The following is a 13,853-nucleotide window of genomic DNA, read 5'->3' as shown; positions in this document are numbered from 1 at the left end:
GGATTATAATAGTTTTATTTTACATTATGTAGGATATTACTTTAATTTTTGGTGAATTGGAATTATTGGGACAATTTACTGTGCAATTGTAAGTTTCTCTCTCTCTTTCTCTCTCTGAGCACATCGTTCTTGATTATCTCTAAATCCGTGGGAGAGGTTTGATAATGAATTTCCCAGGAAGTACACTGGGAACGACGGAACAGTAACAACCAATGTGAACTCTCTTGCAGACGACGTGATTAAAAAACAATCAACATGTAAGGGTACTGAGAGTGCGAATTCTACCGAAAACTAATCTGGGTTCAGACTCAACACAGCACGCTGGCAGGCGCAAGAGAATACAAACTCACTGTGCAGTCGGTCTCCAGAGAAGCAACATCACATCTTGCACAATCATCATTTGTAAAATTTATTTGTGTCGTCTAGTTTTATTATTTTAGTTTGATGGTAATTAGTTCTTGTAGATTATGCCAACCCGGAAGTATGTAAGCCATAATTGAGTCATGTGAATTAGATTTGTGTCAAATATAAATTCTTTGATCTTGATTTACACGCACAGTTTCCCATGTTAATAGTATATGCATACAAGGAATTTTCCATGTTCGAAGTATTTCGTACTGGTGTTTTTTGGAACAGATATTTCGTGGAAATATTCGTACACACAAAGATCTCTATAGAATAAATCACCGTTGTTACCAGTCTAAACTTGTTTTGTTTTTACCTTTCAAATGTGCACGAGCTTCTTTGGTTAACTGATCCTTTGTGCTACACACATCTTTCCTTGTTTTTATCGGTCTGCAGACAATCCTATTGAAAATGAAAGGACTCAGCTGAAACGATGCAGGAGCGATTATTTCAAATTCTTTGACATAATAGTTCACGTAAGAGCATCAAGTATTTTTGACGACTTTTATATCAGACACTTTCGCTACGTGTATCCATGCTAGAGACGGTGCAAGTGTAGTAAAGATACTTTTTACCTTCAGTAATATGCCACCCGCTTGTTGATCCATTTGACTTGATATTATCTTGTTTTCTCATGCGCTTGTGTATTGGGACTGAGTGTAATATGAATAAGTGAAAATGATCTTTTACAGGTGTAAATGTTGTTTTACAGATGGTGAAAATATGGAGCATAGCAGCAAAATTTTGCTTCAGATGAGTTTGCAACTTCAGAAATTAGTGTCGTTCTTTAAGTATGTAGAACAGCTAGGTGCAGCACCTCCGAATTATGAAATGGTCCAAAGTAATGAAGTTTCGAACCAGGTATAGTAATACAAATATTTTAAAATCTCTAGAAAAATCTTTATCCTCAGTAAATTAAAAATTGCATTAAATGAAGAGAATGTACTAATTACTTTATGACGTAGTAATATGCATATTGATAATGAAAACTTTATTTTGTACTTACATAAGCACCCAATTGCTAAACAGAAATTAGATGCAATATTTTAGTAATCGATTGTCATCTTCCCCATCTCAGAAAATACGTTGCTTGTAGAAGTACATATTTTGATTAGTTTCTTCTGTTGTAGAAATACGTTAATGTTTCTTGACTGTGCTATTAAAATTGCTTGTCAGAAACCAGTCTTTCCTTTTCTTACCATTTTTCCAATACACAAGTGAACAAACCACAACATTATTAGTGAATATTAGTGTTTCAGATTGTGTTGTGGTATTCCTCTTGAGCGTTTTTGAATTCGTTTTGTATTACGGTTTAATTAACACTAATATTAATACTATTGTGTTTTTTTGGCTTTCTTTGGGCTAGGGGGATGGTAAAAGAGGAAGAGGTAGTTTTTTTACAAGTAATTTTTACAGCAGTGATTCTAGAAATATTAATATTTCCTCCACAGAGGGGAAACTGATCAAAATAATGTAGTTCTACAGGTATAGTCAGTGTATTTCTTAAGAAATACGCACGAGGAAGATGATAATTGTTCACTGAAGTGTTGCATCGATTTGACATTTACCATATGGATGCTTACATGACTAAAAATTTAATTTTTAAGAATTTACAAATATTTGCAAAGAGAAAATAGGTATTCTCATATTTAAAATAATAATAATAATAATAATAATAATAATAATAATAATAATAATAATAATAATAATAATAATAATATAATAAAGAATACTTATATTTTGTTAGAAAATTATCTATTCATATCCATATGTAGGTTATTCTCGCACATCAGCCTGCATTTATCATTTTGAAGGAATCAAGATGCTAAGGTGACCATTGTTTTTTTTTATATTTTTACCAATAAATTAGGTAGCAGATCTTTAAGAAAAGCTTTTTTGTATGTAACTGAAAAGCTTTTTATACGTAATTACTTAGATGTTTGAAACATCGATTGTTCTGTTTTATTTGTATAATAAATTTAGCACATTGGGTTATGCCTATATCTTTAATTTTAGGCTCTAGCCAGTCATTTGCATGCTCCCGAACGAGAAGTCAACAACCTGCTGGAGTTATTAAACGTTATTAATTCAATAGGAAGTGCTGCAAAATCACAAGTAAGAGTTTCATTTCAAGAAGATGGAAAAGCTGTTTTTACGGAATTCTTGTCCTGTTTTGAAGTTGGTAACTCTCCTGTCAGCCAACGCCAGGAAGTGAAGTCTATCGGTTTGAAGAAGGACGTTCCTGAAGATAAAATCAGAAGACTCAGTAAGTGGTCACATATTGTGAGTTAATATCCGAAAAGAATATAATTCATATTCACCAATTATGTCTGTAATAAATCCCTTAATATATTAGAAATATTGACATATCCATCAAAGTGAAGTGGCAGTAGATGTCCTTTTTGACCTCGTAGTGAAAATCTGTGCCTCAGGCTTTGGAAGAAAGTTGCGAAAAGGTCGAATCGTACTTGGAGCAACGATTCGTACTGATTTGTTACGTGGAGTTCAACGTCGCTTTTCAGCAACGGAGCTATATGAGATGGGTTCTACCATTAAAAATTAGATCCGAATCTCTACTCGAATTTGTATCCGAGTCAAGTGCTTCCCACCAGGAATCGAACGGGAGACCCAGGTAGCACAAGAGTTACTCAGCTACGCGTAACTCAGAAAGGACACAAGACTTGAATTGAAACTAATCTTAGTCATAAAGTAGATTCTAAAATAATACATTGTTTTGATATATATTTGTTCTCCATCCTGCGTACTTTAGGAAATACATTTTAGTTTTATGTCCAGGATTGTATATAGATTAATAGAAATAATAAGGAAACAAAGTAAATGACACTGACTAAAGGGGCGGGGGTAATTAAGTGAGATGAAAGAAATATTTGAAAACTCCCACAGGCAAAGAGCAGACTTCTGCAGAATTATTCTTCATCCGAACCCGAACTGTCATTGGTGACCAGCTGAGACTTAGACTCGCATACAATGACATTTTATTCGTGTACTTGCGTGAACTACACCAAGAAAACATCAAAAATGAAATGAAATTTTGAGTTGAACGTCTCACGCTCAGCTCTTTAGACTAAGGGAAACGATGATTAAAGCAGGTGAATAATTATGAAAGAATTGGTAGAATGAGAAAATTGGAGGAAACAGGAGTACTCCGAGAAAACCTACAGACACGATGTTGTGCATCACAAACTTATTTGGGCTGGGATCGAACGAGGAACCCCACGCACCAGAAGTAAGCGCTCTACTGTTGAGCCACCGTACCCCCCAGGAAAATATCAAAATGAGATAATTATTATTTGTGTTTACACTTCTTGCCTGATAGAATATTGTAATCTTAAGATTTCTCAGTCTGTAAAGACATTTATAAAACCTTTCAGATTTTAGCTCATTGTTGCTATATGCAATTAATTTCATATAACACACAGAAAATTTTCTAGTTATATTTTTTACACCTCTTTCCAATTTTGATAACAATTATATATGCCTAGCTTTCTTCTCGCCTCTAGGATTCCTGTCACAATTAATAACATGAAAATGAAAGGTGAAAGGATTGGGGGAGGTTAAAAAAAATACTAATTTGTTTCTTTCTGTAAAATTTCTGGATGCTTCTGTTTTCATTCTTGTTTTATTAACCATAGAGAGGAACTAAAAGTAGGCTATTAAAACTTGCGACAAAGTATAAGAAAATTGATCAATCCATTATGCTTATCAGATGAAAATCCATGCTATTAATAACCTGTAGATATTTGCTATCATATACAATAAACCGTGGGAGACCCGGGTTCGATTCCCGGCGGGAGCTCATGCGGTTTGGATTCCACGTTAATAAGTAGGCCCACGTCTCAGATAACCTTGCTGCTGAAAGGGACGCTAAACTAAAATCAACTCAACTATACAATAATTGGTGAGTGTTCTTTACATTATAAATCTAATTGTTGATTAAAATAAAAAAATATCAGTTATGTATATTTATGTGGTTTAGAAACTTCAAGAAATCAGAAAATAATGCTCGCAGTAATACTGAATTCTATACATGTTTGTTTTAGGTGACTTATTATTCCAAGGATGGTTGTATAGTGGTTCATCTGTGGAAGAGTGGATGCAAGCAGCTGAAGCAAGTCGTATCGAACCTGCAAATCTTATGCATCTTGCAGTAGTGTTTTGGCTCAACAGACGAGAAGGAGCATCCCTTATTGCTGAGATGTTGCGCTTTCGTGATTTGTTAAAGGCAGTCTGTTCACTAGCAGGTACGTTCCTATTAGTATTCTCGTGTTGTAAAGAACTGTATTGTAATATTCTGTAGGTAGAGTCAATAACGTATGCGGGAATTCTGCCTTTCATTTTTTATTATAAAAATGTAAGGGTCCCCTCGGCATAATATTGCCTCGGGTTGATAGGAACGTGTCCTAGGTCATAGCGGCCTCAGACGGGATTGGTGATTCCGTAGCCCATAATGGCCTCAGGAGTAGGCATTGTAAGTTAAATCTCCGTAGCCCATAACGGCCTCAGAAATAGGTATTGTAGGTTGTCTCCGTAGCCCATAATGGCCTCGAGAGTAGATATTGTAGGAGGATGACCAGTACAAAGCACTGATAACTTCTTGATCTTCACGCCCTTTTATAACCGTCCTTTAGGAGGGAGAATCTTTGGTTCGATTTCCGGTGGAGAAATTCGGTCGAAAAAGTGTGAGAGCATTTTCAGGCCAGACAGTTTGAGTGAAGTTTTCCTGGGATTTTCTCAATCACACCAGGCAAATGCCTGGATAGTACGTAACATAAGGAACCCAGGCCTCTTCCTTCCTTCTCGATTCCTTTCTTCCTCTTCAATCCCCTGGGTAATGTCATCACCATGGGACATCATCCCACATACGTGACGGGCTAACATGATCGTAGATATCGAAAGTCCAAAAATCTAATTCCTAATCCTAATCCGTGAGAATCAGAACATCAGTTCCAAGACTTGTCTGGTTCTTTTGTTAGTGTATTTTCCGCTACACTGCACAGTGAATCATGTTTGTAAGTTCTGTCCATCGGTAAAAGAACTATGCTCCAAATATAAAACCTTCGTAGAAAGAGAGATAGAAAAAAAAAGTTATATCAATCCACATTTTGTGAAGAGGGATGTAAACATTGTACCACGAGGAAAGTAATTATAAGCCAGTAATGAGTTTCACATCTGGAAGTAGGTATTCTCTTCTTAAGTTGCGATAATTGTTGTTAGTGACAATGCATTCTGCTGTTTCGACAGTCCGTAACTTAAGGTAAACAGAATCTGTATGGATATACAAAACCTGTAACCATGCTTTATTGGGCAGTGAAGTGGTAGAGAAACACTGATAGAGAGAGGACCAGAGAAACAACTTTGTATGGTTTTCTTGTTCTGGATTGAAGACAAGCTTATTGTTATGTATTTATTTAGCAATGTCACATGTTCGGAAACTCGTGAAATACTATTAAATAGAGTATTTAATTTCCTTTATCTTATTTTTTTTTAAATCCATAATTATGACAAATTACATTGAAAGATTTCCTTATAGTAAGAAAATAGCTGCAACAAACGAATTTGATGAATGGAGTGAGTGAGTGTAAATCGCCGAATCTAATGTAGTTCTTGTTAATACAGTCAGTCTTCGACTTAGATCGTTCCAAGTCTATTTGAATTTACATAAACCTCGCAGTCACAACATACCCCAACGTGTTTCGTACAGTTTATGACAAGTGCAGCGTTGCCACATTAATACGTAGTTCATGCCTCATTCACTAGACGGCTTTCAAAATAGAATTTTGGAATTTAATAATACTTGTTAACTTCAGATGTAAATACCGTTCGTAGATTTTACATGTATCGGAGTATCCTTACGTTAAGTATGAATTTATGTAAATCGAGAATTCTCTGTATATAATTAGAGCTTTGGTCAAATTTCGTTATTTATTCATAGTTACGGTCGTTCGAGGTTGACCGAGATTTTCGTACGTAAATAATTGATGAATAGCTGGATCATGATTGAAACTTGCGGGTGAGTAATGTATTCCTTCTCGAGTAACTAGCGCCCAGCATGACGTATTTGGCGCATGCGTAGCCGCTGTCGAACAGCGGTATGTAATCAAATTTCTTGTGAAGGGGAAAGTTAAACCAGCTGAGATTTTCAGAAGATTGCAAGCATAGTATGGTGAACAAACGATGTCACGGACAAGAGTGTACGAATGGTGTGAACAGTTTCGGGAAGGACGGGAGCTAGTGACAAATGAAGCGCATGGACACACTCACCTGACTGCTGTCACACCAGTGAATATCGCACGTGTTGAGCAAATGATTCTTGAGAACTGGCGAGTAACAGTGCGGGAAAATTGCTGCCGAGATAAATATCAGTGTTGGGAGTGTTTAAACAATCATTCACGTCCTCAAAATCTGTGCAAGGTGGATTCCCCGCCAGATTTGATCAGAAGTGGACACGCATGACGGTCTGTGAACAGCTTCTGAATCGGTTTCAAGCCAAAGGTGATGAATTGTTGCAATCCATCATTACGTGTGATGAAACATGGTTACACAATTCAACCCCAGGGACCAAAAGAAGCAGCATAAAGTGGAGGCATAAAGGTTCCCCGACGCCCAAGAAAAGAAAAACGCAGCCGTCCGCTGGAAAGATCATGGAAAGTGTCTTCTGGGATGTGAAGGGTGTTATCCATGTGGATTTTCTGGGCAAAGGGAGCACAATTAATGCCCAGTATTACTCTACATTGAGTGGTGCTGTACGAAAGTCCATTCGTAAGAAAAATCCTGGGATGTTGTCTAGAAATGTCATTCTTCTCTATGATAATGTCCGCTCTCACACGGCCAATACGACAACAACAACTCCACGGCCGAAATGCGCTGGAAGTTTTGCCCTATCCCCTCTACAGTCCAGATTTAGCCCCCAGTGATTCTCATTTGTTTCCATCCCTTATAGACCATCTGGGAGGGGAAAATTCACGTCAGATGAAGCACTGTGGAACGATGTCCTCCAGTGGCTACAGCAACAACCAAAGGAACCAGGGAGCTGCCACAACGATGGCAACGGTGCCTCAACGCGCACGAAGAATACCTTGAAAAGCTGACATAGTTTGGTGCTCCTTGTGACATCTGTTTCCCCTGAAGATATAGAAGTCCCGGTCTGCCTTGAACGACCCTTGTAGTTTGATCTAAACTCTGCATGAACAGTATAAAAAGCAAAACATTAAGAGCATTAATTTTTGCTCTTGAAAGTAACTTAGTAAGTAAGAATCCAGAATGAGGAACAAAAATCAAACTTGTCAAGACTTAGTTACTACGCAAAAATTCATCAAGTTATAAGAAGACTTGTCAACACAAACAATTTTTAAAAAATCCATCAGTCCACTAAACAGAAGAAGAAGAAACATTCAAGAACAGTTACAGGGTATTTCGTATTTTACTATATAATAAACATTATACGTTTTTAATAATACTACAATAAATGAAAGAAGTATGTACGAATCTTAGTGTATTACTCACGTTTAACATAGATTTAAGATAACAGCATCTTCAGAAAGTGTCTATTAGAAATGAACAGTATTTGTACAAACTGTCACAAAATTACATTAGTCTTAATAAAAATTTTCTCCATAAATTTCCCACATCAATAAATAACTTGAGAAATAGAGGTTTCTAGTGCAAGGAGTTTTCCTTACAATATTAACAAAATAGTACAAGAGAAAGTCCTAAGAAATGCTCACAATATCAAAAATAATGCAAAAGGAAATCCTAAGAACTGAGATGGATTGCCAGTGAGTTGCCCGATCTGTTAAGGAAACACCGAAATAGTACAGTTAATATTAGAAGCAGTAAATGAAAGACTTCTTTTGCAAATTAGTGAAATTATAAATTTTGCTTTAATTGCATCCATTGTAAACAGATACATTATCAAATCTCCTGAGAATAATATTGTACATTGAAACCCACACAATGGGAGTTATAGAACACTATTGATATAAGGAAGATGCACAGTGATCTCTGTCTTCGTACCAACTTTCTGCTTACCTCTCACCCTCATTATTTCCTGCTCTTAGAACTTTATTAGCCTTTCTTGTTGAGTGATACTAATTATGACGTGGTAAACAATTGTATCTCAGCTTCATATATCCAGAAGCCTGTAAACTATTAACTGAATATAAAAGTGCGCAGGGATAAAAATCAAAAAGCTTGCTGGATCATGTGTTGTGTGTATGTTAGCTTCAACTGCCAACGTGAATAAGTGCGCCTGAAAATTTGAAATATTACGTAAATCACATATTTTCTTTTCTATTTTCTAGATATTGACATTGTCTGTCCCGATTACAATGAATTGTCTTCATGGTGGAAGAACGTTCGCAATACCCTATCTGAGTCAACAAATCCTTACATGGCATTGACTGGTGCTGTGGTGTGTCGGGCTGTTGCAATTTCAATAGAAAAAATGAAAGAAGAACAGGTAATCAACATTTTAAATATTATGAGTTATGTTTTTAATTATTTTTACTCTGTGTACGATATTTGTCTGTCTCTTTAACGTAGTAATAGTAGGATTATACTAGACAGGATGTTTCAAAACAACACCGACAATGTTTGGGAGGTGATTCCTGACACCAAAATAAGACAAAAAATATAGACCAACCTTGGTGCACGAACGCTTCCTTTCGGAGTTATGGCCTGTCGAAAACATGAAAAATTGAACTTTAAAAGTCCATAGCTCCAATACTATAGGAACTATCGAGTCGGGTCAAGACTTCACTTAGGAACTAGTATGTGCCCTATCCAAATATCCATGTTTCAGAGCCCTAAGGTACTTCCGCAATATTTTTTATAGAGGTAGTTTGTGAGGACTTCAGTTTATATGCCCGTCGCCAAACTCCCTCTATAAAACTTGTTTCGTGTTTAAACTTTTTTTTTTTTTTTTTTGAGTGTTCTCCCCTTTTATCCCATATTATCATTCTACTAATAATTTCATAATTATTCAGTTTCATTAATCATCCGTCTCTTTTGACCTAAAGGCCATAATCGTGGGATGTAAAACTAGAAATTTCAATTCGTTAGTACTTTACCTAAGATGTCAATTATCTGGAAATGTTTCAGAATAAAGCTGACGCAAAGAGCATACTCAATTTAGGGTAAAGTTTTCTTGAATTTTTTGTTCGAACAAAAATTGAAATGAAGTGAAATTTTTGAGTTTTACGTCCCACGGTTATGCCGGCTAGGCTAAAGTAGACGGTGATGATGAGTAATGAATGAAATGGTGGAATGAAGCAAGTAAGGGGAAACGGGAGAACCCCGAGGAAACCCACGCACACGGTGTTTGTCCACCACAAAGCTCCCTTGGCGGGAGCAGGGTTTGAACCCGGGACCCCATGCACCAGAGGTGAAAACCCTACCACTGAGCCACCGCGGCTCCACGCACAAAAATTGAATATTGAGGGTCATTGCTAGATTGATACTTTAAACTACATAGTGTGTCTTATTTTCCTGTCTGTCCTTTCCTCGTAGTAAGGATGTAAAGATGAGGCATATGTATGATTAATATATCAACTGTGGAAACTTTTGCATAATTAATAAGTAAAATTAAGAACTGCGGTTGCATAGTTGATAAGGTATCTATCTGCCTGCTGTGCGGCTCGGATTCGATCCCCAGTAGAGTCGGGAAATTTCTTTCGTTCTATTCTCTTGGAAATTGGTACCTGGAGCAATCAGGGAAAATGAAAAGGGCTGGAGCGTAATGTTGAACTACATCACCTCCATGTCAAAGTCAAAGAAGTGTGAAGCCTTTACTTCCACATACAACTCTTAGGCCTTTATGGCCTGTCCTGAAGGGCGCACCTTTTAAGATGATATAACGCACAATTGTATTTCTGGATGGCGAAGAATCAAATCCTGAATTCCATCTTGCCTAGTTTTTATCAGCAAACCTTCTTGTGCTGAAAACCTGGTCACTTACTTATACGCCTTTCTTGTTTCATGTAGTATAGTGTCCAATATTTCATGAACATACCATCTCCAATTTTTTCCCACTTTATCATTACTATACGATTATTTCATCATATTCACAAATACTTTTCATGATCTTTTCGTTTGCAGAACGTAACACTGGACATTCAACTAATTAATAGTGCGTGGTTCTAACCGTCCATATTGTGAACACTATCATTGCATTGAATATTCGTCACATTCTTGTAGAGTGTCCCCTCAGAAAACGGTTATGACTGCCCAGATTTTTAAATTAGATTTTAAATAATGTGGTCATTTATCTCACTCACTTTTATTCGTATAATTGGAATAGTTACGGTGTTCTGAGTTTTTTCTTTAAAAATATTTTCTAGTTGTGTATTTTATAATTTATTTATTCTTTCAGTAACCCTTGTAACTTTCATAGTTTTTTTTTATAGTATTATTATTATTCTGTTTGTAGAATTAATATTTGACATTTACTTGCATAGCGGTTTCATTGTGAAATTTTAATGTGCAGCTTGTATGGGCCATTGCCTTTATCGTAATAGAGACAAATATCGTCACTGCTGACGTCTTCATTAAACTATAACCGATTAGGCAAACATTAAACTAAATGCACGTGATTTCATTGCTCATTTTCTTTGTGTTATACTTTCAGAACAGGAGAACGGATTTAGGTGTGGAAAATTGTAATGAAAACCTAGCAGTGTTGCCAGATGAAACTCACCAGAGTGGACATGTGTCTGATGAAGAAACGAAGAGCACTTCGAGTGAGTTTGAAAACCTTTCCATGGACACGGTGCAGTGGAATTTGTTAATTAAGCAACTGGAAGATGTTGCGTTGTTAGAGAAAGTTCTGAGACAAAAATTGAAAGTAGAACCACCATCTATTTATCGCCTTCCGTACGAAAGACCATCTCTGTCTTTAGCACATATATTGGAAAAGGGCAAAGGTAATGGTTTTGTTTCACGCAATTTTAATGTTAAAAATGAAATAATAATAATAATAATAATAATAATAATAATAATAATAATAATAATAAAACTGACAATCAAATTTACGTGAAAAGTCGTATATTAACGTCCATTGATTAATTATTAAATTATATATATGCAATAATATACAGAGTATACAATCCTGGAATACACAGAGTGGTGCTGTCCTCCAAAATCAGGTCTTCGTTTACATGCAGAAGACGCACTGCACATTCTGGTTTATTTTGCTTTGTGTATTCTTATTTGAAGTTATAATATACTGGTACATTGACGTTCTTTTGAATTGAATTTTTAGTTGGTTTATCACGGTCGTATATATACTTTAGGGTTCCCTGCCACTCCATCTAGGTATTATCAAGTGTTTGTTCAAAGTACTGTGATAATGTTTATTAAAAAAACAAAAATGCCGCTACGAATCGCTTGGTCTTAACTGATAGTGACTTTCGAGATGCTGTACGGTAAATTGTTGATGAACTAAGTGACTGTGATAGGTTTGAAGAACTAAGTGAAGTTGAAGATTGTAATTCGTTCCACCGAAATTCAGTTCAGAATAGATACAATATTCTGTATTTATATTTGTAAAAATATAGACTTACTTAACTAATAATTTAAACCGTAAAAATAATGAAGTAAATTGCTGGAGTTCACTAGCACCCCATATGTGTATTAAAAGGTACAGAAACTATCTCGATATTCTAAGGTTAATACACTAGACTGATAGACTGAAAAAGGTGACTCCTCACATCAAAATAAGAAGAAAAGCGGGTATGGACCTATTGGAAAAACTGCATATTTTTGCAGAAACCCCTTTTTAAAGTTGGGTTTATCGCGAGAAAATACATGACGACCTACGAACTAACGGCGAAAGCACATTAACCAAGAGCAACAAGGTCGGAGGAAAACCCTCAGTGAGAAGTGTTGCCGACCATTAAAATGGATTGTCACTCAGAATCGTTCTGCAACTGTGGTGCAAGTGACAGAGGAACTCAACCGGCATTTCCCATTTCCTATGTCGACAATCACAGTCCACTGCGAGTTACATGACATGAATGTACGGGGTCGCGGTGTACGGTCGAAACTGCTGGTAAGAAACCATAATGCTTTAATGTGACGTCAATAATGCCGGATGAAACATTTATCGCTGGTGACAGGAAACATACGATATGGTCGAATGAGTCTTTCTTCGCCATATTTAAACCGAGTCGTGTTTATGTTTGGCAGACGCCATAGAAGCGTATGATCCGCAATGACTACCCGACCATAATACATAGCAGCGGCTCTATGATGCTGTGGCCCGTTCCTGGTTTCCAGTGGATACTGTGCTGGTACCGGTCGCGTCACTTCTGTAATTATATCACAATTTTAGGGGACCATATACATCCTATGGTCCACATGTTGTTTTCTGGCAATGGCGCCATATTCCAGGATGAGAATGCGCCTACTCGACAGTTGGAGCTAGCTGGTGCAGTGTATTTTTAGGAAAATCGGGGCAGTTGAACAACTCCCTGATCCGCCCAATCCATTGACCTGTATACAATTGAACATCTGTGGTCCGGTTTGGAGACACGAATGCGGCGCAATTTTTCCCTCCCATCATCCCTCACGGTACTGGGTGACACGTAGTAACTGACTGTGTGTGGAATTGTGGAATATTTCATTTGCTAGCATTCATGAGCTCCTCCGTGGCTAAGCGTTTAGCTACGCGCCTTTGGCGTGGAAGACCCGGGTTCGATTCCCGGCGGGAGCTCATGTGGTTCGGATTCCACGTTAATCAGTAGGTCCACGTCTCATATAGCCTCGCTGCTGAAAGGGACGCTAAACTAAAATCAACAAATCATTTGCTAGCATTCACGACCTCTGACTCATTCGACGTCGATTGGAGCTGTTTTGAGAGCAAAAAGTGGTCCAACACCATATTAATCTAGTAAGTTGAACTTTTGAAAAGTAAAATGAAATCTTTCAGTTTAACATTCTACGTTTATGCCCTTTAGGCTAAGGCAAGTGAATGATGATGGAAAAATCGGTGGATTATGCTCTCTATGTAGTTCAATGTCACTTTTTATCACCTATGTTTTGTGAAAACATTGAGCAAGAGCTTAATATAGAATCCGAATCATATGTATCCTCATACCACATCTTTCACTCTGAAGACCTGTATGTACTTAACCAAAAGATTGCAAGTACTAGATTTGCAGGTTCCTTTGATGTAATTCTACCTAAGAGGAGACTACAAAATATTTGAAGAAGAAGAAGTACATTCTAAAAGAACAAATATTTTAGCACTCCTTTGTTTTATAACACAGGAATGACCTCTGTACAAAATGAAATATACATATTAATTAGTATAACTAAGCTTACAGCTTATTTATGTCAGTGTATAAGTCAGAGAGTTGCTCTAGATTTTATCCTAGATGCTCAGCGTATGAAGAGCAATGAAATTACGCACATTGAATATCCGTGGATAG

General features: G+C 36.8%; 1 protein-coding gene across 2 annotated transcripts in view; it reads left to right on the top strand.

The window, feature by feature from the left end:
• Rab3-GAP (Rab3 GTPase activating protein) overlaps positions 1–13,853 on the top strand; it is a 90,397-nt gene that overhangs the window by 34,752 nt on the left and 41,792 nt on the right. For both annotated transcript variants that reach the window (XM_081765176.1, XM_081765175.1), the window contains exons 12-16: positions 1,118–1,266; positions 2,422–2,671; positions 4,467–4,667; positions 8,727–8,884; positions 11,051–11,345. In XM_081765176.1, coding sequence (XP_081621302.1) covers positions 1,118–1,266; positions 2,422–2,671; positions 4,467–4,667; positions 8,727–8,884; positions 11,051–11,345 — 1,053 coding nt within the window. The remainder of the gene's footprint in view (positions 1–1,117; positions 1,267–2,421; positions 2,672–4,466; positions 4,668–8,726; positions 8,885–11,050; positions 11,346–13,853) is intronic.

Source organism: Thermobia domestica, chromosome 7, assembly GCF_964235325.1.
Source record: "Thermobia domestica chromosome 7, izTheDome1.hap1.1, whole genome shotgun sequence".
Lineage (NCBI taxonomy): Eukaryota > Metazoa > Arthropoda > Insecta > Zygentoma > Lepismatidae > Thermobia > Thermobia domestica.
This window is presented reverse-complemented; position numbering and strand designations above follow the sequence as displayed.